Source organism: Myxocyprinus asiaticus, chromosome 9 (assembly GCF_019703515.2).
Source record: "Myxocyprinus asiaticus isolate MX2 ecotype Aquarium Trade chromosome 9, UBuf_Myxa_2, whole genome shotgun sequence".
NCBI lineage: Eukaryota > Metazoa > Chordata > Actinopteri > Cypriniformes > Catostomidae > Myxocyprinus > Myxocyprinus asiaticus.
This window is the reverse complement of record NC_059352.1, coordinates 19,735,768-19,761,284: the sequence shown is the minus strand read 5'-3', so window position 1 is coordinate 19,761,284 and position 25,517 is coordinate 19,735,768. Positions and strand designations below refer to the sequence as shown.

Genomic DNA, 25,517 nt, shown 5'->3' with positions numbered 1-25,517 from the left:
TTTTTATCAAGAAAACTCACGTTGGATCATAATTTCTGCTTTTCTAGTAAGACCTTTGACATAGTCTAATAGTCTTTATAAAAAAAAAAAGCATAGAACATTCTGAGAATGTCATATAACCAACCTTTTTTTTCTTTTTTTTTTTCATTCACAGAATTATAAGGCAAGGGCAATAGTATTTTATTTTTTTATTAAAAAAATAAAATATTATTATTATGTTTTTTTATAATTTATTAATTAAAATTAAATTTAATGTTTTGGCTTTGTTTTTTTTGTTTTTTTGTTTGTTTGTTTGTTTTTTTTTTTTTTTTTTTTTTTTTTTTTTTTTTTGGTAATTTATGTATTTAATTTAATTTAATGGAGTTTTTTTGTATTTTTTGGTAATTTAATTGATTTAATTCAGAGAATTTGTCTGTCATGTTTCAAAAGTGTACACAGAGCAGGGTTTCTCCATCCATGTGGAGGGTTATGAAGAGTGAAGCATCCCAGTACTGTTTATTCTGAATTTCAGCACTCTCGAAACATCACTTGTCCAATCAGATTAGAGGACCAGAACTAACTAACTGTTGTATTAATAGTCTTTTAACAGGGAGAGTAAATAGCTTTCAATGTAAAGCATTTAAACAACTTATTTTATTCTGCATCATGAACATTAAAGGGAGGAAAATATATTTTTTGATCTACAAGCCTTTAGTGTAATAGTGCAGTTACTTTTTTTTTTTTTTTTTTTTTTTTGGTATCCAGATGTAAGCAATTTGGTGATGGAATTCATTATCTCAGTACAGTATCAGTACATGGAGTCCCATGCTCATTGGTTATGCCTGAGAAAGACACACTTTATATAGTACCCTGACTCCAAAATTAAAGCTTAATATATAGTCTAACAAAACGTTGTCCCTAGCCAAGTCATAAATTGATATCAAAACACCCTCTCTGTTTCCTTACTGATATACCCACAAACTTTCTTCCCCTTTAAATAGCAGCACATGGGTGGGGCTCCAAACCAACATGTTCTCCACAGACTCATTTCTAAATAATGTGGGTAAGTACACAAGAGCTTTTGTGCTGCACTGACAGACCACTGCAGTCAACGGTTGACGGTAAAGAGGATAGCAGAAAAGTCATGAGGAGGTAGAAAGGAATCTGACAAAGAAAACAGTGCATATTTTTAAAATAAATTTGGGAAACTGTTTTGTGAGGAGAGGGGAGCAAAGGACTTATATCTCTAAGAAGTATTATTTTGAATTCAAGGGTAAGATACTTATTCATTCATGGTATTTTTGTTTGTTCTGGCTGTTAGGTGGCTTTTAAGTTTGACTGCACTTTAATGATGTTACCGTGCATGAAATATTGTTGATAATTATTGAAGAATTCTTATATTTACTAAGAATGTATTATTTTGAAAAAAATCATTGGAAGCTATATCTTTAGTACATATTTCACCAGTTCTAACATAACTTTCAAAACAGAAACAAACCGTCGAATGCCTGTTCTTTTAAATCAGTTTTATTCAGTAACAAATTACCGAATGCCGAGCCAAAAAAAAATAAAAAAAAAATAAATTTGAGAGAGAGAGAGAGAGAGAGAGAGAGAGAGAGAGAGAGAGAGAGAAAGAGATCACAGCAATTAATGAGGGTTTGAAATATTTGAAAGATTACATAGTTGAATGTTCAAGCTCTTGTAGACTGTGGTTTGGTTTTACTGGAACAGAGGAAGTAATTAAACAATTCCCCTGTGTTTTCAGTATTGCTGTTTCCATTAAATGTGTGTTTAAACAAACTAGGAGGTAAAGCAAGTAGAGAAATGGAAAAAAAAGAGCATTATGTAATTATTATTTCTGTCTCTAAAACAGTTTTAAGACAGATATTGAAAACATGGAAATGCCACAAATGAGAACAAATTGTCTTGATCAGATGCATTTCCTGTTTATGTAACAGTACGTATAACAGATGGTTTCACCATGTGTTAACAGCAATCATATGCAATACAGCAAAACATTTGGTTTATATTATGTCCAGTCAGACAGATCAGGGCTTTGGCATATACTTTTAGCTCAGAAGTCCAGGCAACACGCGTTGTCCTTCTGCAAGTTGTCCTACAAGTTTTAACCAAAGTAAAGTTTTAACCAAAAGTTGGTCCTTTCACTTTCATGGAAAGTGCCTCACTGTAACCTTGATTTTTGCTTCTTTTTTTTAAGAAAAAGAGGGATGATTATTTTTGTAGTAATCAACATTATGCCGCAAATAACTTGTAGTGAAACCGGAATATTAATTTAAGTGTAGAAAAGCCTGCATTTCTAATTAGTGTGGATGTGATCAAACCACTGCCCAGTATAGATTTTAATGCTTGTGTCATATGGGTGAAGGAATTTATGTCACAACAGGAAGGTTTCCCAAGAGGTTTTGTGTCTACATTTGCTATATGACATTTAGCTTTGAGTGTGGCTTTGAGGTTTCTATAAAAAGAAGCATATTGCTCTATAAATTGACAAAGCTTTACACCTCTTATTTCTGTATAGTTGTGTCCAATCTTTACATTTCAGACAAATTATGTAAATGTCATTCCTGCTTTCTTTGTAGGAGTCAATGGACCTGGTTTGGTATATAATTCTTGGTACCTGTGCCATGAATGCTCTTGTTTTTGCTTGTCCAGATCACTGCCAGTGTGGGGAGGGCAACATCTTTTGCGAAGGCTTTATAATAAAAGAATTTCCAGTCTCCATCCCCCCAACCACCAGTTACATCAAATTGTCCAACACCAGCATACCCTTATTAAAAGCAGATGATTTTAAGACATTCGCAGAGACACTCACTGTGTTTTTAGCAAGGGATTCAAAAATTGCTGTGGTGCAACCTCATACTTTTGACCAGACGCAGAAACTTGTTACCTTATGTTTCAATGGGACAGAACTAACCTCTCTACCAGAAGATCTGTTTCAGAATCTGAAGAACTTGACTACTCTACAGCTAAGTAACAGCAAACTAGATGTTCTCCCACCATCTCTTCTCAAGCCTCTCAGAGCTTTGAAAAGTTTAGACCTTAGCAAAAACATGCTAACTTCTCTGCCAGAAGATACTTTTCAGGGTTTAGAACAGCTGCAAGAGCTCATGTTGCAGAGAAACTTCATCAGAAAGCTTCATGGCAGGACTTTTCAAGGACTCAGTAAGCTTAAAACCCTGCTCCTGCAGCAAAATGATCTACAGGAGATACCAGCAGGTATCTTTGATGACCTGGTGAACCTTGAGTTATTGCATCTCCGGGACAACAAAATCACACAGCTACCAGCCAATCTTTTCTCAGAGCTACAGAAGCTGAATAAACTCTTCCTCTCCAACAATAGGTTATCAGTGCTTTCCAATGCAATCTTTATGAATCTTCCCAGCCTTACTCAAATCACCCTTTTCGAGAACCAACTCAGGAGTTTGTTGCCTGGGACTTTTGGTCCAATGCCCATCCAACAGCTCTGGCTATATGACAACATGTTAACCCACCTTGAGGAGAATGTGTTCAGCAACTTAACTGAGGTTCGCCTTTTGGTGCTTAGTAGGAACCAGATTCAGCACATAACTCCTGGGGCTTTCAATGGTTTGATGCAGTTAGGGGAGGTCTCGCTACACACTAATCGTTTAACCAGTGTTGAGGGGGGGATTTTTAAAGGCCTTTCCAAGTTAACAAAAATATCTTTGAAGCACAATCAAATACAGTACATTCCCATAAAACTCTTGGATGGCATATCCCATTTACATAACCTGGAGCTTCAAAACAATTTGCTACCAAACTTGCCAAAAGAATTCCTAAAATCTTTGTTGATGGTTGATAAAATTAATATTTTACAAAATCCATGGAGGTGCAATCGTGACATAATACCTTTTCGGGATTGGCTAGAACAGTATCCAGAGAAAGTGAATAATCTCACTTCAGTTGTGTGCAATAGTCCTCAACACCTAATTGGCAGAAACGTTAGAGAGCTGAAGGAGGGTGACATCATTGTCACCCAACCACCATCTGTGACAGCTGTTGATATTTCATCAGACAGTACACAAGTGGAAAGTAAACCTACAGATGAAAGACATTTACTTCACTCTCCTACAGCCAAAAGGACCACCCCTGCTCCATCACCATACTCCACAACTCTACTAGAAGAGATAAAGGATACAAGTGGAGGTGAGACTGAGGGTCAGGGTGTGTCCAAAGACAAACTTATTATCATTGTAGCCATTGTCTGCACTGCTGTCATTGTCAGTCTCATTGCCTGTGTTTTATGGCGGAGGAACAAGCGGGGCAGTCAAAACCTGGGCCGTCAAAGAAAGACAAACTCAGTTATCTAGCATTGTTTAAACTATTCTGTAAAGAATAATTACATTTAAGGTTGAATTTTCACTGTTAGGCTGTGTTTGTGTTCCAAATTAATTTTTTGACAGTATCTCAGTGGATTATTGGCCGAAGCAATTTTTCCATCAATGGGCAAAGTAAACAAAACAAAACAAAACAAATTGAATGTTTTTTATTGATATTTTCTGTTATTAAATGTGAAGTGTGTAATGTTGATGTTAAAATACTTGTTAAAAAACTATGTGTAGGTTGATTTCCCCAAAAAGTGTGTTTGCTTCAGCGTCCTGGCCAGCCATACACAGCAACATTAACTCAACTGTTGAAAGCTGGTTGAAAACAATGTTTATTTTTGCAGTTCTGTTGGTGATGCTGGTGGTGCAGAAATTACACACTTAAGTTTCAAGTTTTATGAAATTCCTTTACAGCTTTCTTGATCTATAAAGCAAAAACAAAAAAAACAAAAAAACAAAAATCATTTTTTTTTTAAACTGTATTAGAAAATTGTTTACCAACATTAAAAGAATGAAAATCACTGCTGATGACATATGATTTGATGAGCATAACCTTATGAATCCTCTCAGATTTCAAATAAAGGTACTGTTTTTTTTAACCCCCCTCCACTTTTGATTCACTGTTTACAACTTTCCTGCAGTTCTTCATTAAATACGTTTACCCACAAAGATGCTCACATCAAAAAACATATATATATATATATATATATATATATATATATATATATATATATATATATATATATATAAACAACACAGTTTTATATTACAGTGAAACCAAGGCTTGAAATAAACCATGAATCATCCAGATGTTGGAACTAGCAATGCATGTTGGATAGAGTTGATATGAAGGCTAACATGACCTCATTTACTGTACACCACAAAGTATTTTTATGTTTACACTTTCCTTGATCTACTTCAAATCTTGTAGATGTGTGTGACATTATTTTTTATTACAGTCTTTTAAAAGTTAGGGGTATAAAATGATATTATGAGAAAACATTTTCCACCAACAATTTATTCAATTCTTACAAATATTTCTAAGAAAAACAACTACTAGGACACTTAAAAAAAAAAAAAAAAAAAATGTTTGCTTTAATAAATGCAATTAATTTAAAATGTTTAATGTGTTAATGTTTCTTAATCACGATTAACACTGGTGTGAAGGGCGAAACTTTTGTAATATGTCCTCCCGGAGTCATTACACTGACGCTCTCGCCATAGCTCCAGAGCTCTTCTACCAAGAATTGCCTGCAAGCTTAGCATACGTAGCGGTCCCATAGACATTCTATAGTGCGCAACATTGACCGCCACTTTTTCAGCCATCTGGGTTCCGGAAGTATTTTCCCATTCATTTCTTCCATAGACTTTTTATAAAATCCTTCATAAAAGAGTTGTAAACTATGAACCAAACCAATCCACTCCGAGGAGAGTCACAACATCACAAACTTAGTTTTGAGGCAAAAAAAAAAAAAAAATTGGACATCAGACATAAATATAAAAGTACAAGGCTGCATACTTATCATCTTTCATGAGGGCACAAACTACAATCCCATAAAGCACTGTGAATAGTGTCATTGAATAAACAAGCGACGGGACTATATACAGCTATTGATTTTAGGTTGTTGATTATAAGTATAGAAATAATAGATTTATTTTACTGCAAAATATTCCGATGTGTACAAATATATACTTAAGTAGTCTAAGGGTGAAGGGAGACCATCTCGATTACGTCAATCACAGTGCGTCATCGGAGCACGAGGTCGCTCCGAGGCACGTTTTCGTGGATTTCACTGCCCGTGATTCTCTGATTGGTGGACATACCTCTGCTGTACCATGAGTAATGTAGTTGTTTACCATGAATTTCGCTGTTAAACACGATTTCTAAACAATTAAGTTGAAAAACCCAGAGGGATGGCTTCAACGGAAGCATATACAATCAATGAACAACATGGTAGGTCTGTCTTTAAAGATTTTTAAGTTATCGTTGAAAATCAATTCATCTATGGGATAAAAGATGGGATTTTTACTTCCGGAACCAGACTGTTTTGCTCTATGGGTGGAACTGTGTTAACATGCTAAAGCTGACTGTTATGCTGTCTCCTATGATAGAGGTTGTTATTTCATTAAATAAAACAATATCCAACAGCACTTCCCTGTCAGTGATAAAATGATGGAGAAAGGAGCTCTTTGTACTATTTGATTGTACAAAACAAGCCCAGATGGGACTTGTGAAAGAAATCAAGTATTTTCCAGCCTATGTAAGGTGCATAGTGAGTTCAAGGTGGTGCTCCACGCTGATGTTGTCTCATGAATGCAGCTTCACTATTGCTGTAAGAAAGCAGATAGCCACAGTCTACAAGGAAATTAATAGTGTGGATGATGAGAGTTTAAGAGATTTAATGCCCATTGCAATGAATATGCAACCTTTGTGGGGACTGGTTCCTTCAATTAGTCAAACACCCACTTAGACTTCAGAAAACATTTGATGTGACTTAAATTGGTGATCTTTTAGTGCATTTCTATGTTTATATTGTGGAAGGCTTTGTTTGGAAAATGTTAAAGCATTATATTGCTACATATTGTTTTGTTTTCTTCCTAAGATGGAAATAAATACATTTTGTATATATAGTGTCAAATTTCAGGACTTTCAAAATAAGCGATTAATCGCGATTAACTACAAAAATGTATGCGATTAATCACGATTAAAATTTTAATCGACTGACTGCACTAAAACAGTGTTGGTTTAGAGAGACATTCACATAAACATGTGAGATATGAAAATAACATAAAAAGCAGACTAAAATTGCATGCAAACTAATATATTGTAAACAACAGACAAAAAAAAGAAAAAAAAATAGTACAGAGAGAAGTACTGTAAATGGATTGATGAGCCTTAGTAAATAAGCGTAGCTGCATGTAGGTTGTCTAGGAGAAATCCACAGCTTAGGACCATACACTCAGAAATAAAGGTACTGTTCAAGAAATGAAGCCATCACTGTGGCGGTACCGTTGCTTTTGGTACATAAAGAGACAAAGTTTTTTTTTTTTTTTTTTGCTTGTTCTTTTTTTGTTCCCAGAGCAAAACATAAATTATAAATGCACCTGGAAATATACAGAATAGGTCCTTAGTGCACAATTATCTACCTAAAACAAGTTATTAATTTTAACTAGAGATACAAAAAAAGGTCCCCTTGAGGGTACCACTGCAGTGACAGCCCTTGTACCCAGAATTGTTTTTTTAAAGACTAAAGACTGACTTCCCACTTTTTGTAATCATTAAGTCATGTTTTAATATACTGTATAAGCAGGTTTGGGAGGGTTACTTTTGAAATGTATTCCACTACAGATTACAGAATACATGCTGTAAAATGTAATTTGTAACGTATTTCGTTAAATTACTCAAGGTCAGTAATGTATTATAAATACATTGGATTACTTCTTCAGCACTTGTAGATTTTTTCACTTGTTTTGACTATAAAAACTGTGCCAGTACAGTAAGATAAAATACATATGTTAAAAATACCTTCTCTGAAAAACCTAAATATCTTATGCAGTGTTGTTTCTAAAACAAGATACATCAAATTGATCTTGTTTTAAGGATTTTTAGATATTTTTACAGGAAAACAATACAAAAATTATTATCAAGAATACAATATTTACCCTAATAGTAAAAGGTCTTACTGGAAAAAAGAAATTATGAGCCAATGTGAATTTTCTTGATAAAACAACATAATTGTGCCTGGTAACACATGCATGTAAAATGGCTAGAAATAGCATTTTAGTTTAGCGTAAAGCGACAATTTACACAAGATTTATTTCTATTTCTTGTGCTCCAAAATTCTCTGTCTGTTCGTATGAATGTAACACATCATAAGAAAGTGTTTCACCGCTGTTCAAATGCACTTTGGATCACATCATTTATATGTGTATATTTTTTCCATCTGAAAGGACTAAATATTAAAATGAAACAAATGACAATAAAATACACAGTAATCTCTTCAGTAATCAAAATACTTTTTGAATGTAACTGTATTCTAAATACCAATGATTTAAACTGTAACTGTAGTGGAATACAGTTACTTATATTTTGTATTTTAAATATGAAATCCCGTTACATGTATTTCTTTACTCCCCAACCCTGTGTATAAGCAGCAAGTTGTATTATGATCTGAGTGATCTAGCTGGAGTATATTTAGTAATCATATTACCAAGGTATGTAAGGTATGCATCACAATTTGGACATTCAATCAATTCTGTAAAACACTGGTAACCAGTGAATAGAGTAAATGCCAGACAAGCTACCTTACCAATAAGTTTGTCAAAATATAAGTGAGAGAGCTATTTTTCAAAAGACTTGCTTTTATCTCTTCAAACAGAAACCAAACTATCTGGCTGCTTTACTGCCATAAAGTGAAAACTTGGGCAAAGTGAAATGTAGATAAGAGTAGCAAACTGTGTACTTATATTTTCTTTTGGAGCAGCTTTCTGAAAGGTAGTTCAGCTAAAGCAGAGATGAGCAGGTAGATATATTATTTTCCATTTGATATTTCACAATCGGGTCAAGAACATAAAAGGAATATGATGCTATTTCATGCATTGGAGAGGGACATCGGTCAAAATTTTGCCTAGACTTTTTTTTGTTGTCTGTATATTTTTTGATAATCTTCCTGATCTGACAGAAATACCCGTGCAAGGCAACAAAATCTCAACTATACAACCAAATTTGTTTCCACACAAAAAGTAAATGATCACACCTGTATTTGGATAATAATCTTTTAACAGAACATCCCCAAGATCTATTTGTTGGCTTTTCTGCATTATAGTTTTTTTTCAATTGTTAACATACATTGTCAAAACTCTTCACACAGTCAGCGAAACAGAAGTGTATGTGGACCAAACTGTGAATAATTTTTCATTGCTTTCACACAAAATGCATTCAATGACCACATTCTCCAAAATCCATGAACTCTTCTCTCATTCATACTCTACCACCTGAAAAACTAGGGTTATGTACAGCACATTTTCAAATGCTAACACACTGTTTCCACAACTGTTATAAACACATTCAAAACGCAATGATGGTAAATGTCATGCATTTCTGCAGTAACCAGACTGAAATATATAGAAAATCTTTGCAGAATATTTAATCATTCCAAACACAGCTGATTGCAATTTCAGCTGAAAGTCCACTAATGTCCTGTTTTTAGTCTCGTCACCAAACAGACAAAAGAGGACGGCTTCAGAATGATTTAGTTTGGAAACATGGATGAAGGAAGACAGGTTGGTGGGGAAAGAAGAGTGGTAAGGAGAGGGAGAATGCATGGAGGACAAAGGAGAGAAAGACCAAGAGCAGTAGTCTCTGATGAGATAAGGGCCACAATTATGATCACCATCCATATGACCATATGTCCTTACTGGATTCCATAAATGCGGGGTGTGGAGACACGTCTCCTGAAGGCTGCCAGGGTTGGATTAGACATTCTAGAACATATTTTCCAAGATGCATCACCAGAGAAGACATAAGATGTGATGTTGATGAGAACTTGTGGCCAAATGAAGGAGAGAGGGAGAATATTTATTTCTCTCCACGTTGTAAAATCAGTCAATATATCCATCCATTTCCAAAGGTTGCATTTTGCACTGAAAATCAGAACAGAACATATTCTAAACAGAATATAGTACATACAGTAAACACAGCAACAATATTTGTGGAGACAAAAAAAGCAAGCATGAAAAAAAAAAATAATATTTTTTAATATAAAAAAAACAAAAACAAAAAAAACCCTAAGCATAATCTCTTTGCCTAGCTGAATCTGGCCATAGCACTTTGTCCACATCACAGGCTATGTCCTCTCTCGCAAACAGTGAGGGATGAATCTTCTTGAATGGCAAATCCATCCTTGCACAGACCCTGCATCAATTAGGTCGCAGGCCTCCTCCATGGCTTGAATGAGGAGTATCCTGACATATGGCTGGAGATCGTAAACCTTCCACCGCCATGCCGGAAAAAAAAAATCCTCAATGGGGTTAAGGAAGGGAGAGTATGGTGGGAGGTATTGGAGTGAAAATTGGGATGCTGATGAAACCAGTTTTGGACCAGAGCAGATCGGTGGAAAGATACATTGTCCCAGATGACAATGCATCTCATCTGCTCTGCATCCATTTGGTCTTCTGCTGTGATGATGTTGTGTAGTCGGTCTAAAAATGTTAGTATGTGGGCCGTGTTGTAAGGACCTAATTTGGCATGGTGGTGGAGGACCCCATTCTGCGTGATTGCAGCGCACATTGTAATGTTACAGTACCACCACGTTGGCCCGGGACATTCAAAATAGCTCTGTGGCCAATTATGTTTCTCCCACTTCCTCTTACTGCACCATTGCCTTCCATATTTTTTGAAGGTAAACAGGTAAACTCACCTTTTTATAGTGCTTACGGCTGATTGGTGAGTTTACAATTAAGCAACTAAGTGTCTGTACACTTGATGGCTGTTTTTGATCAGCTGGTTTATAGTTGTGGTATTTTGAAAGGCAGTACCTTGAAATGGCAAAGAAGTGACATCATGTTAGATTTCTGTGTCTAATGTAGAGAAGCGTGTTTAGTGTTTTGCAAAATGTCTGAGGCTGAGAATGTGCAGATCTGGGCTGAGGTTTTGCTCCTTGAGTGTCAGGTTTCACTAACTGTGTGTTATTTTTAATTTTAGTGTGTAAGCAATCAAAAAAATAAATAAATAAAAAAATTAATACAAATGTATTATTACAGCCTTGGAATTTCAGTATTTCATGAGTTCGTTTGCCCATATAATCTTTAAGCTATAAAAGGTTAAACTTATTTGGCTTGCTGTCCACGGTGGAGAGGCTCTTCAACTTGAGCTCTGGAAGTATCTTCAACTTGAGCTCTGTAGTATCCCACAAAAGATGCAGGAGGAGTTTAGGACAGCGAGTTGAAAGTAAAGGGATCAGATGCTTAGAGGTTGAATTAATGTAGATGATCATTAGGCTTGGTAGTACAGAAGAACCCCCCGAAAAGGAGTGAATTGAAAGGGACAAAGATATATGACGAGAGATGGTGGTTGCCTAGTTTCTGCATGAGCTGTGAGCAGGGCAACTGTTGCGCACTGGAGGTAGTTATTGTGGGAGCTTCCATTTGCGGGGAGCTGTATGGAGTTTTAATGCGGAATTCTACTTACTACTGTGGCTAGTACTGTGGCAGTGTCAACTGGGGTTGCGTAAAAATTCAAAAGGCTAACGCACCTCGCTGCTGTGTTTATCAACCTGGAGTCATGAGCAGGCGCTACTGCTGCTTAGGCTGGACCGACGTCTCCCTACTATGTCCACCATGTGGAGCTATGAGCTGGGTACTGCTGCAGCAGTATCATTTTGAAAGGGGCTCCGGTGGGAGCTGCATTTGGAAAGCGCGTCCCAGCGATGTGTTTGTGACAAAAGCTGTGATTGAGGTACTGCTGCGGCAGTGTGAAAGGCAGGAAGCTCAAGGGGCTGCATTAGGATTTCTTAAGATTAGCTCTGGGACGCATCTTGCCACTGCGTTTATTGAGCAAGAGTCATGAGCGAGCACTGCTGCAGCAGTGACACTCTGAAAATGCTCCTGCTGGACCAGCATTTGACTGGAGGGTTTAAAGTAGTAGAGCTGGAGTATGTCCCACCACAGCGTCCATGACATGGAGCCCATGAGTCAAAAGTGCATGGGCTCTCAAATGTTACAGACAGGGCCAGAAGGCTCTCGTCCCCAGTGGAACAGGCCGAACGATATCCAAAGCAAAACCTCCCGGTATCAGAAGGAGGGATATAGATAAGATGCCTAGCTACAATCCTTCCGACGTGAGGGCCTGGATCGCATAAGGAGAACGGGGGCCCGATGCGCTCAGGGGACAAACAAATCCTGGTACCTCCAGCCCGCTGTTCAGATAGGAGGGCCCATGCTGCGATCCGAATGGGAGATCCCTCATGGTCAAGAACATGAAGGATCACACTGCGATTCGGAAGGGGAAAGCCCCCACCACGCCTGAACAAAGTGCTCACACTGCGATTCAAACAGGAGAGCTCCCGCTGTGCTTTGAAATGGAGAGCCCCTGATATATAAATGGGAAAGTTCACTCTGCTATCGAACAGGGGAGCCCACACTGCAATTCGAACGGGAGAGTCCACGGCAGGCATGGTAGCTCACACGCACTCGAACGGGAGGGCCCTCGCTGTGTCCAGATGGATACAAGCCTGGCAGGTCTAGGTTAGCAGCAAGGTGCGTAATAGTAGGGAGGTGTGGTCCGAGCCTAAAAAGATGCGAATGTTTGGTGTGCTTGTCTGATGTGATGGAGGTTGTATCGAATGTACGTTTCGAAGGTGTGGGATGACCACCGACCAAGCATTTAAATTTGATGTTCAGATAGACCTTACTGGATGGCTGAAGTAGCAGCCCCTATGCAGAAGAAATGGGAAGAGAAATGTTTGGTAGGAATGCCAAATCTGTTGAGGACAATTTTTAGTTTTTTTTAAACCAATGTATAGACACTGGGAGGTTTTTGGTCATCAACAAATAGAGGATCAAGAGGAGAGGTGATTTAAAAGTTTCTCTGGAATAGAAAACTGGGACTGGTATGGCTGAATGGGGGTTGGCAGATTGAAAATGAAAACTGAATGTCCGCGTTTCAATTGATCGGTTTTATTCTGTTTGATGTTGAAACGGATTGTGTCATGGTTTAAGAATTGAAGGTCGGAGAAGGTGGGGTGGATGGCTAGGTTGAAGGTGGAGTTGATGATGAGTTCTGAGACTCTGAGGAAGCCAAAGAAAGCCAAATTGAACATGGCGTCTAAGGTTCTTGTTTTGTTGAGGGAAAAATATACCGGAGTGAAGAGTAACAAGGCATTTGGTTAGGATGTCGATGGTTAGTGGTTGTCTGGTGTCCAGACAGGTGGGATTCATTTTGTGTAAATCCTTGATAAGGAGAGCTATCTGGAAGGGCATTGTTGGCTGTGGATGGGTTTAAAGAAGAAATGTATATCGCTGAGGTAGACTTTGATTGTTCCTGGCTGAACTGATTTGGTATTATGGAGGTGAGATATGAAAGAGGATATGGAGAGGAGGGAAAAATCTGGAAAAACTGAGTTGTATGCTCTTTGGAATTTTTTGAAGGAACTCCAAGCTGTCCAGTAAGTTTGGAGTGTTCTGGAAGAGACGGCTTGTAGTATTGAACCCATAGATAGGGTGTGGAGTTGTTTAAGAGGGTGGTCTGCACTGAAGCAGCCAGCTTACGGAGGCAGCCTCACGTAAGGGCCCGATCCGGGTGGAAGGTTTAGATTAAAGGAACTGTGTATGATAATAGGGAGTTATACCATAGGTATACTGTCAGATCAACTCACTTGCAGTAGCCTCATTCAAATGGTCTACCCAGAGACAGGGAAATATGGTGCTTGAAATGAACAAGGAGATGGTGACCACAGCTGTAATGCTCATTACAGTTGCTGTGAAGCAAAGACAAAGGGCTTTAGCAGAAACATGTTAAAGCACGGCTGTGGCAGTAGAATAAAGTGGGCCTCCTGCAAGAGCAGAGTTTAAATTACTGCTGCGGCATTGGATTGAGTATTTGGGGGCATAGTGAAGGAGCTCCTGTGGGAGCGCAGCTGTGTTTCCATTGTTGTAGATGCACTGCTATAAAAGTATGAAACTTAAACATTGAAAGCGCCCGTGGAGAGAACAGAAATAACTCTGTGTACGTAGCTGTAAGGGAAGCAAAAGGTTAGTTAGGAAAAACGTGACAATTACGTTTGTACACACCTGTAGGGGAAGCAAATGTTTAGTTAGGAATACGTAACTAAACGTTTGTCATGTCAGGGCACTACTGCGGCAGTATAAAAGTGAAGGGAGTACTGCTGTGGCGGTAACGAACATAGGCAGGAGCTGCTGCAGCAGCAGATTGTAGTCGGGCGCTGCGGCTCAGTATCAAGTGGGGCACTGCTGCAGCGGTACCAAGTGGGGTGCTGCTGCGGCAGAATCAAATGGGGCACACATGGCTTTATTATGTTTACACATGCCTGTTAGGAAAGCACAAGGTTATATCAGGCTCTATTTATTATGTGTTGGGCTCATTTTAACCAAGTGAAAGAAATGCCAATGCGAAGGCTAAAGGGAAATGCTACAGGCTCTTAAGATTACTGCACCACCACTGCACTCGAACGGGAGAGCTCATACTGCGTTTCGGACGGGAGAGCCCACGGGGTGAAAGATGTGAAATCTCACACTGCATTCGAATGGGAGAGCCTGCAACCAATGCGCTAAGGCTCACACTGCATTCGAACGGGAGAGTCCACACTTCAATTCGACGGGAAAGCCTGCATAGCGTTCGAACTGGAGGGCCCACACTGCGATTCAAACAGGAGAACCTGTGGCCAAATTGCATAGGGTCACACTGCGTCCGAACGTGAGAGCCCACACTGCATTCGAATGGCGGGAGGTGCAGAGTAAAGAACCTTGCCGAATTGCAGTTTGCGATGGGTATACATGTATGAGCTATGCCCCTAGTCTTTTATAAAAGGAAACAGGAAACATGGTTGCGGTGTTGTGGGAGATTTAGTGGCACGGCCTGAAAGGTTCTGCAGTTGCAGCACCTGGACAACACATTTGCACTGCTTTGCGGTGTCGTGGGAGATTGTCGCATGGCGGAGGTTTAGACACATGGCCTAAAAGACACTGCAGTTGCGGCACCTGGACAGCACATTTGCGCCGCTTAGGAATGTTTTAAGCCAATGACAGGAGCACCGCAATTGAGCTTCCTTAACTAAAATGTTTGCCTTCTTTGGCTCCTCAGTAGGTAATGGTGAAGTTTGGAAAGACACATAGACATAGAAAACAAGAGGCAAACCTGTGTACAATCCAGTGACAGGGATTTTAAACTTCCATTTACCTGCTGGAAGTAATATTGGTGAAACCCCTGCGGAAGGCACAGTTTCAGGCGTTGCTGTAGAAAAGACAAAATAGTCATATTTAGGTGAAACTTATACTAGGAAGACAATTTACAACACTGTGAATAAGAAATAATCTGTGAAAAGTTAGATCCATGGCCACTGGAGAGTGGGCTGCACTTGCGCCGGTAGATGAAAAACTTCTGCTAATGCTTATTTGAGGGGAAAGCATGCGGTCGACGTTTCAGGAACATAAGTCTAGAGAGAAGAGAAAATAAATATTAGTGACATTTAGAAACAATAATGTGACCAACAGCATACAATTATCTAAGAATAAAGAGAGCTGCATACGGAAATGCAGGACAAATGGTCTTCCAGAGAAATACAACTTTAAAAACAATGTGAACAACAGCATAAAATTATTTGAGAAATAAAAGAGCTTTAGCTCTGCACTGCAAATGGAAATGCAGGAGAAAATAAACTTGCAATCATTATTCACTTGTGGCCATTCACTCCTTAGGAGTGCTGTATGACTGCCACCTGCTGTACAATATACGTCTTGCATGATTGATGTGTCTGCATTGCAATAGTTTCGAGAGACACTCAGTACTACCCCCAGAAAATAAATAGATAAATGAGAGAGAGAGAGAGAGAGAGAGAGAGAGAGAGAGAGAGAGAGAGAGAGAGAGAGAGAGAGAGCAGAGAGCTGCTAAAAGGAAATACCTGTGCCCTAGAACAGGATTTAAACAATCAGGATCTGTGCACGGCCATATGGAGCGGTAACACTGGTTTATGGGGAAGCAGTGGCCGGTTTTGCGGAGGCAGCCTCAACGCAATAGGATCTGCTTTGGAGAGTAATGGATTAAATAAATAAATAAATAAATAAATAAATAAATAAATAAAGGCAGGGTAGAAAACCCCAGTTAACCCTTTAAAGCCTGAGCCCAAAATTCCATTTCATGCCAGAATATATTCATATCCATTTTCATATAACATCACACACCTGAACTGCATATACCATACTGAAGGGAAGAATGATATTCAAATTATATAAATGTATGATTTAAGGCTAATCATCCTTTATCAATAAGATTTCACACAGCAATTTTTACAAAAATCTTCTCCAGCAACCATATTTCATCAGACAACTGCATTTTCAACCATTTTACAGGTGCATCTCAATAAATTAGAATGTCGTGGAAAAGTTCATTTATTTCAGTAATTCAACTCAAATTGTGAAACTCGTGTATTAAATAAATTCAGTGCACACAGACTGAAGTAGTTTAAGTATTTGGTTCTTTTAATTGTGATGATTTTGGCTCACATTTAACAAAAACCCACCAATTCACTATCTCAAAAAATTAGAATATGGTGACATGCCAATCAGCTAATCAACTCAAAACACCTGCAAAGGTTTCCTGAGCCTTCAGAATGGTCTCTCAGTTTGGTTCACTAGGCTACACAATCATGGGGAAGACTGCTGATCTGACAGTTGTCCAGAAGACAATCACTGACACCCTTCACAAGGAGGGTAAGCCACAAACATTCATTGCCAAAGAAGCTGGCTGTTCACAGAGTGCTGTATCCAAGCATGTTAACAGAAAGTTGAGTGAAAGGAAAAAGTGTGGAAGAAAAAGATGCACAACCAACCGAGAGAACCGCAGCCTTATGATTGTCAAGCAAAATCGATTCAAGAATTTGGGTGAACTTCACAAGGAATGGACTGAGGCTGGGGTCAAGGCATCAAGAGCCACCACACACAGACATGTCAAGGAATTTGGCTACAGTTGTCGTATTCCTCTTGTTAAGCCACTCCTGAACCACGGACAATGTCAGAGGCGTCTTACCTGGGCTAAGGAGAAGAAGAGCTGGACTGTTGCCCAGTGGTCCAAAGTCCTCTTTTCAGATGAGAGCAAGTTTTGTATTTCATTTGGAAACCAAGGTCCTAGAGTCTGGAGGAAGGGTGGAGAAGCTCATAGCCCAAGTTGCTTGAAGTCCAGTGTTAAGTTTCCACAGTCTGTGATGATTTGGGGTGCAGTGTCATCTGCTGGTGTTGGTCCATTGTGTTTTTTGAAAACCAGAGTCGCTGCACCCGTTTACCAAGAAATTTTGGAGCACTTCATGCTTCCTTCTGCTGACCAGCTTTTTAAAGATGCTGATTTCATTTTCCAGCAGGATTTGGCACCTGCCCACACTGCCAAAAGCACCAAAAGTTGGTTAAATGACCATGGTGTTGGTGTGCTTGACTGGCCAGCAAACTCGCCAGACCTGAACCTCATAGAGAATCTATGGGGTATTGTCAAGAGGAAAATGAGAAACAAGAGACCAAAAAATGCAGATGAGCTGAAGGCCACTGTCAAAGAAACCTGGGCTTCCATACCACCTCAGCAGTGCCACAAACTGATCACCTCCATGCCACGCCGAATTGAGGCAGTAATTAAAGCAAAAGGAGCCCCTACCAAGTATTGAGTACATATACAGTAAATGAACATACTTTCCAGAAGGCCAACAATTCACTAAAAATGTTTTTTTTTTATTGGTCTTATGATGTATTCTAATTTTTTGAGATAGTGAATTGGTGGGTTTTTGTTAAATGTGAGCCAAAATCATCACAATTAAAAGAACCAAAGACTTAAACTACTTCAGTCTGTGTGCACTGAATTTATTTAATACACGAGTTTCACAATTTGAGTTGAATTACTGAAATAAATGAACTTTTCCACGACATTCTAATTTATTGAGATGCACCTGTAATTACAAGCTAGAAGGAAACTTAGTGTATGAAATATACATAATTTTGTTGGCAATGTAGAATAGCAGACAGATTAGAAATACAATCTATTGTTTTAAAAAAAAATTATGACCATTCTAGTTATTAGTGGGAAAACTGAATAAAACAAACATTTAGAATGTTAAGATACATTTCACTTGACCACTCCTCAAATACTCCTTTTGAGCACCTGTAATAATAATGAAGGACATGAACACTGAAATATACATTTGTGTTCAATAAAACACTATTTCAGAATAATCAGAATGAGCTTTAATTGCCATGCTTACACATACAAGGAATTTGTCTTGGTGATAGGAGCTTCCAGTACACAATACAAAAACAGCAACAAGACTTTAAAAAAATTAATAAATATAAGATAAATATTGAAAAAGTATATAGCACACACAGACACGCACACACGATGTACAGTGCAAGGTAATGTAATGGCAGAAGAGGTAGGATGTGTTGGATAATATAAAAAGACTAAGCTGTGTATTGCACATTAATTATTGCTCAAAGGGGGCAGTTTTAACTGTTCATGAGATGGATAGCCTGAAGAAGAAGAAAAAAAAAAAAAAGTTCCTGTGCCTACGGTTCTGGTGCTCAGAGTTCTGAAGCGTCGGCCAGAAGGCAACAGTTCCAAAAGGTAGTGGGCAGGGTGAGTGGGGTCCAGAGTGATTTTTCCAGCCTTTTTCCTCACTCTGGAAGTGTATAGTTCTTGAAGGGGGGGTGGGGGGGGGGGGGGGGGGGCAACCAATAATCCTCTCAGCAGTCCGAACTGTCCTTTTGTATTTAATTTGAACATTAGAATTACACCAAAACATACAAAAATCTAACTTTCGAACTATCTACAGTAAATACATTTAATAAAGAGTGCAGGAACAGAATATATATAAAATTCATAAACTCAACAACTGCAATACCTGTGGAGTTAAGAGAGGGAGAAAAGAGGGGAGGGACGACAACACCAGTAAACACAGCCCAAGCCGATCGCGAACCTTTTGCAAAGTCTTTTGCCATTACATCCCGGCGCACAACAAGCTACTTTAGTTTTATTTTCAGTCCTACTTTTTCGATAGCATAACCAACATCTCTTTGAGGACTCTTCAAATTTAGGGACATGGGCTGTGTTGAGTGATGATGAAGGAGGGACTACAGGCTTTAGTGTATGCAAAGGGAAACTTGCGTGAATATTGATACCTCCCAGCTGACGAGCCAGGTTTTCTCTGAAATCTATCTGGGTTAAGGTCATCGGTCTACACTCATCCCCTGGGGCCGAATGAATGTGTTGCCATTCCTTAAACAATATGAAACTATTGACGACGGCAATGTCTATGAAGTCTTCCACCACTTCTGATTTTTTTGTAGGACGTCGTAAGATTTTATCATTTGGTCTGACCTATCAACACCGCCCATGTTTTTGTTATAAATCGCTGATGACAGTGGGCTGGAGGGCTACTTTTGTCCAGTCGCCATAATTTTTTACAAACCTAGTCATTTTGGTTGAGCCATTCACATTGTGGAAATTGGAGAGGCATGTAACTGCACGCGTGTCCTTCCACTGAATTACAAGTATATTCCCCTCAATCCTACACCACCTCATATCCCCACGAGCTGTCTTGCGTTCCCATCTTTTGATGTCTTTAAATTCTGCAGGAAACAGTTTACGATTCACTCTGCATGTCCTACAGGCATTAGTAACCATTTCTAACAACTTAACCATAAGAGCTGGGGACGTGTAAAAGTTGTCAAACCAAACATTGTGGCCCTGGTCTTTGAATGGCTGCAGTAACGATTCAACTACTTTGGTGGCAAAGTCAGTGACACGCCCATTATGACTACCTGTGTAAACATTAAAGTCGAGAGTATACCCAGAGTCTGATGTTGCAATTACCCATCATTTAAAACCCCACCGAGTAAGCTTGCCCTTCATGTAGTGTTTAAATCTTGACCGAGCTTTAGACTTGACCATATGTTCATCTATTACCCATATTTTGGTTTAGGCTGAAAGAGCTGCTGGCATTTTTGTTTGAGGTGGTCCATAAGATAATGCAACTTCCTAAGGCGATCCTGATTATCCTCTGTGGTAGGGTCTACAACATGTAGAGCTGCTAAAAGAGCCTTGTAGCGGTCACGCAACATAAATCCCCTTGCCCACGAGCCCTGAAGTGACTTGGTTCCCCAATGACGATGGGAATCAGGGAGAATTGAAAACCCAATGTAAATGAGCAACCCAAGAAATTTGTAAAATTAATCGGGGGTCACCTCCATCCAAGCTCCTTGGTAGCTGGAATATGACAGACAGTTTAGGACAAGCTCCCACCCCAGTAACCCCTTAACCAATCATATGTGCCTTTAGCTTATATTGTCATGAGTATCTGGCAGTTTTCAGAAATAAAATCGGTGATTGGACGGCGAAGATATTGAGACAGGAGCCATGAGAATAATTGTTCCCAAATTTGAACGCTCCGGCTGGAAAGGGTTAAAATGGCAGTCGCAATTATCACGATGTATGCAAATAGTGAGCTGCTGCGGCAGCTTCCGTTGAATACCATAATGATTTTAATAAAATAGCTTATCTGATGAGGAGGACGAATGCTTCAAGCGGAGTAATAGGACATCGCATGGATCTGTCACGGGTGGGCGGGGCCAAATGCTGGAAACAGCTGAGACTGAAGAGAGGTAAACAGCTGCTTATATACTCTGGCTGTTTATTGACAGATTAGATGGACTCTCTCCTCCCGAACTTACATTTAGGAACTATATGCAAAGATATAGAAGAAATAAAGGATACTGAAGAAAATTGCTGCATTTCTGATTCATTCTTGTTACATATACTTTAGTACAGTCAATTCAGTGAAAATGTGTTATTGTTTTTCTATAATGAAATACTGATTTATGTAAAAAAAAAAAAAAAAAATCATTCAAACTTCAAAGATAAAAGTTCATCATTTATTTAATGCTCCCTGTTGTTATTTTTTTTTATTTTATTTTTTTTTAGGTTAGCGAGTTCTGAGTGACAATGCTTTCTGAGTGAGAACTGATGCCAGTGTTATGGTCGAACAATCTAATTTTGAGACATGTATGAAGTGTTTTGTTGGTCTGAGTGAGTTTTGGAGCTGAGATTAACTGTCTGGCCAAGATGCATGTTGGTAATGCAGACTGTATGAATAGTTTTGAAAAAGTGGCTTCAGTATTGACCAATACTTGTTAGCAATTAAAAAAAAAAAAAAAAAAAAAACACTGTAAAGACTCTAACTATGCAGAACAATCAACTCACCAGTCCTCCCACCATCCTTTTTGGAGAAATACCAGAAATTACTGAAGAGAAGAGAAGAGAAGAGAAGAGAAGAGAAGAGAAGAGAAGAGAAGAGAAGAGAAGAGAAGAAACAAACATTGCTTCATTATATACATATAGGTACACTCTGTTCTAAGCAAATGTTATGTGCTTTTAACCAGCAAGAGTATCATCTTCATTTTCCATAGTGAAACTCTTTGTAGATCATTCATTGGAAATAGCTATTTTTTTGTAAAATAATTCTCAAATTAGCCAAATTGTAAATTATTTAAGACCAAAAGCTACACAACAAATCATTTCTGCATAAAGCCAGAACTTGAACAATAGATTTTTTTGTTCCTTTCTTTCTTATGTCAAAGACTTGCTTGTTGCCACAAATTGCTTATCTCTTCAAAAACAGCAAACAAACTATCCACACCCTTACTGCTGCTTTACACGCACTCTGTGAAGACTTAGGCAAAGTTGTATGCAGATAAGTGCAGTAAACTGTGTACAAATTAGCAAACAGCATTCTGAATGTTTGTTCAGCTAAAGCAGAGATGAGCAGGAAAGGGATTTGTTTTCTGTCTGATACTACACATGCACATCAAGAACAGGAAAATATATTTGGTTAATGGGATTGTGAAGGAGAGGAAACAATTATGTATTTAAAAAACAAACAACAACAAAAACAAAAAACTTTGAGTTCTGAGTAAAGTTTTATGTATTCATTTATTTTTATCCATTATTTATCCAAAATTTAAATTTTACAGAAATGATGTGACTTGTGACAGTAAAAGTTACTGTGATTATTTTATTTTATTTTTAATTATTTTAATTGTTTTGTCTCTTAATATTATTAATTTATGAGGACATCATATATCATTAGATGTGATTTTAGGCTATGAGTTCATCTATGGAGAAACAACTTGCTTGTTATAGATTTTATTGCAGATTTCTTGGTCCATGGTGCAAAATTCTTTCAAAATAAAATAAACAATATTTCACTACATTATAAAATGTTTAAATACGTCTACAATGGCTTCTTCTTTATGATGTATCCGTAGTCATAATTTTGTACCTACAAACGGTGACAATAGATCTTTTCACATTTTTATCAGGGTCATTCTCAGACTATTTATCTATTACGCAGAGTTAGTAATTATTCCTGGGTACTCAGGTTTAGAGGTTTCACACTACACATTTGTTAACCCTGGGTTATGGAGATTAAGAGGTCAATAACTTTAAGTTTTTCCATCATCTAGTGAACGGTTTTGAGCAAAGCGAGTAACAGTTCCAGTAGCATTTACTCTTGAACATGGTTCAGTACTTATAACATCTGTTCCCTGCTTGGTAATCTCAGCACAGTTAGCTAACTGCACTCAGGACTGATGCTGCAATCTAGTGTACCTGGAAAGCTCCTATGTTCGAGTTGGCATTTGTTAATACAGCATCTCATGCCTTCGAGTCGAAAGAACGACAGCAAAAGCTCTTTTTATTTATTTTATTTTTTTATTTTTTGTGCCAGTGAATAAGCATACGCAAATACACCTGACTTTTACACAACCTACAGCATATGGTTTATTAATGCACAATATCCTTAAAATTATTTAATTTGCATTAAAGAAACTGCAAAGGGTCATTTGTTTTACATTTGCTGACTATAAGATCTGTCATATATAAATAATTATATTATTGAAATAAAGCACTGAAATTGAAATAACTTTCCATCATTTTTCATGTCAACACTTACCTTTCAACGCCACAACATGGCAGCTCGGTTATCATCTAGAATTCTGAGTTATCCACTGGGACTGTAAATAGGATTTCGCTAGGTCATTAATTTCCGACTGTACTTGAAGGTCGCAAGAGAGCCATGTTGGTGAAACAGCTTTAATGTTGAGGTGACTCACTATTTGTCACTTACCCAGTCAGTCCATTTTTATCCTGATTAACACCTTGCATAACAGTGGAAGATTAAATCATATCCTTGTCAAAGAGCTCGGATCAGTACAAAATGTCATGGTTTCAAAATGAGAACCATTCGGCCCTATTGTAGAAAAGCAGCTATTGATTGAGTGAATACAGCTTGTGATGGGCACGTAACCTGTGTAAATAACTGCCTTTCAATTTATCTCTGGACATGCTGACACATAAGTCCACATAAATCCTCTGAAACATACTACTAAAACACATGTAAAAGTAATATAGTCACTTCATTTAAATGAATGCACTTAATGCTGTTTGAAATTTCTGCTGATTTCCACAATGAACCAAAACAGCACATGAACATTTCTGTGACTATACAGTACAAACCACATAAATATTTAATCAGGAAAGCACTGAGGCAGATTGTGATTGGTTGCTAAACAACTGTAGTATTCTAACACAGAATTGTTTAAAATTGTGTGCCTTTGGCACAGCAATGTGGAGTTAACCCTGTAAAATCTGTGCTAACCCTGCACTGAAGAATGAAACATTACTAAACACATGGTTAAAAGTGGCCTTAACCTGAGGTTTAAAAGGATGATAGCCTGCAGTGGGAATTTTCTCAATAATGGGACTTGAAAGAATACAGGTAATTAGTAACAGGGGAATAACTTTAGATAAAACTTATATTTTGAAAAATTGAGATGTGAGATTATCAAATAAAGTAAACAATAGTTCTTTTTTTATTATTATTTCTTCTTTCTTTTATAATTTTTTCATGAGTTTTGCTCAAGCAATGGTGTGGTATGTGAAATGGTCAAGCACAGAGTTGCCCAAATCATATCTCCTCAACTTAGTAGCTTGGGAAGCAATCAGAAACTGGAAAACCAAAGCAATTAGTGTCACATTGTAGTTGGTAGATACACTATATTGCCAAAAGTATTCGCTCACCCATCCAAATAATTGAATTCAGGTGTTCCAATCACTTCCATGGCCACAGGTGTATAAAATGAAGCACCTAGGCATGCAGACTGCTTCTACAAACATTTGTGAAAGAATGGGCCGCTCTCAGAAGCTCAGTGAATTCCAGCGTGGTACTGTGATAGGATGCCACCTGTGCAACAAGTCCAGTCGTGAAATTTCCTCGCTACTAAATATTCCACAGTCAACTGTCAGTGGTATTATAACAAAGTGGAAGCGATTGGGAATGACAGCAACTCAGCCACGAAGTGGTAGGCCACGTAAAATGACAGAGCAGGGTCAGCGGATGCTGAGGCGCATAGTGCGCAGAGGTCGCCAACTTTCTGCAGAGTCAATCGCTACAGACCTCCAAAGTTCATGTGGCCTTCAGATTAGCTCAAGAACAGTGCATAGAGAGCTTCATGGAATGGGTTTCCATGGCCGAGCAGCTGCATCCAAGCCATACATCACCAAGTGCAATGCAAAGCGTTGGATGCAGTGGTGTAAAGCACGCCACCACTGGACTCTAGAGCAGTGGAGACGCGTTCTCTGGAATGACGAATCACACTTCTCCATCTGGCAATCTGATGGATGAGTCTGGGTTTGGCGGTTGCCAGGAGAACGGTACTTGTCTGACTGCATTGTGCCAACTGTGAAGTTTGGTGGAGGGGGGATTATGGTGTGGGGTTGTTTTTCAGGAGCTGGGCTTGGCCCCTTAGTTCCAGTGAAAGGAACTCTGAATGCTTCAGCATACCAAGAGATTTTGGACAATTCCATGCTCCCAACTTTGTGGGAACAGTTTGGGGATGGCCCCTTCCTGTTCCAACATGACTGCGCACCAGTGCACAAAGCAAGGTCCATAAAGACATGGATGAGCGAGTTTGGTGTGAGTCCTGACCTCAACCCTATAGAGCACCTTTGGGATGAATTAGAGCGAAGACTGCGAGCCAGGCCTTCTCGTCCAACATCAGTGTCTGACCTCCCAAATGCGCTTCTGGAAGAATGGTCAAAAATTCCCATAAACACACTCCTAAACCTTGTGGAAAGCCTTCCCAGAAGAGTTGAAGCTGTTATAGCTGCAAAGGGTGGGCCGACGTCATATTAAACCCTATGGATTAAGAATGGGATGTCACTTAAGTTCATATGTGTCTAAAGGCAGATGAGCGAATACTTTTGGCAATATAGTGTATATATTCTATATAGTAAATCAGATACATATCCTGTACATAAACAAAAAGGGCCCTATTTTAAGCGTGCAAGCGTTAAGCGCAGCACAATGCTTTAACTCATAAGAACAAAGTCAATGGGCATGGCCATGAAGT

The 25,517-nt window shown here is 38.6% G+C and overlaps 1 protein-coding gene and 1 long non-coding RNA gene across 6 annotated transcripts; one reads left to right on the top strand and one right to left on the bottom strand.

The window, feature by feature from the left end:
- Positions 1-1,033: 1,033 nt before the first annotated feature.
- On the top strand, positions 1,034-4,942 carry lrrc15 (leucine rich repeat containing 15). The gene is made up of 2 exons (XM_051706138.1): positions 1,034-1,252; positions 2,580-4,942. The coding sequence occupies exon 2, from the start codon at positions 2,586-2,588 to the stop codon at positions 4,326-4,328; it is 1,743 nt and encodes a 580-aa protein (XP_051562098.1). The 5' UTR covers positions 1,034-1,252; positions 2,580-2,585; the 3' UTR covers positions 4,329-4,942.
- LOC127445809 (uncharacterized) lies at positions 4,675-24,681 on the bottom strand. 5 transcript variants are annotated; one of them, XR_007898049.1, is made up of 5 exons: positions 23,060-24,681; positions 21,310-21,350; positions 15,980-16,101; positions 15,259-15,514; positions 4,675-9,986 (listed from the first exon to the last, which is right to left on the bottom strand). It is a non-coding gene; the product is annotated as an uncharacterized LOC127445809 (long non-coding RNA). The 5 variants fall into 5 exon arrangements; XR_007898050.1 differs by having other exon boundaries at positions 15,980-16,098; XR_007898051.1 differs by lacking the exon at positions 23,060-24,681 and adding an exon at positions 21,746-23,024 and having other exon boundaries at positions 15,217-15,514; positions 15,980-16,098.
- Positions 24,682-25,517: the final 836 nt, after the last annotated feature.

Excerpts from the sequence above, each read along its gene's own strand:
- lrrc15 (XM_051706138.1), top strand. The coding sequence starts at position 2,586 with ATGGACCTGGTTTGGTATATAATTCTTGGTACCTGTGCCATGAATGCT.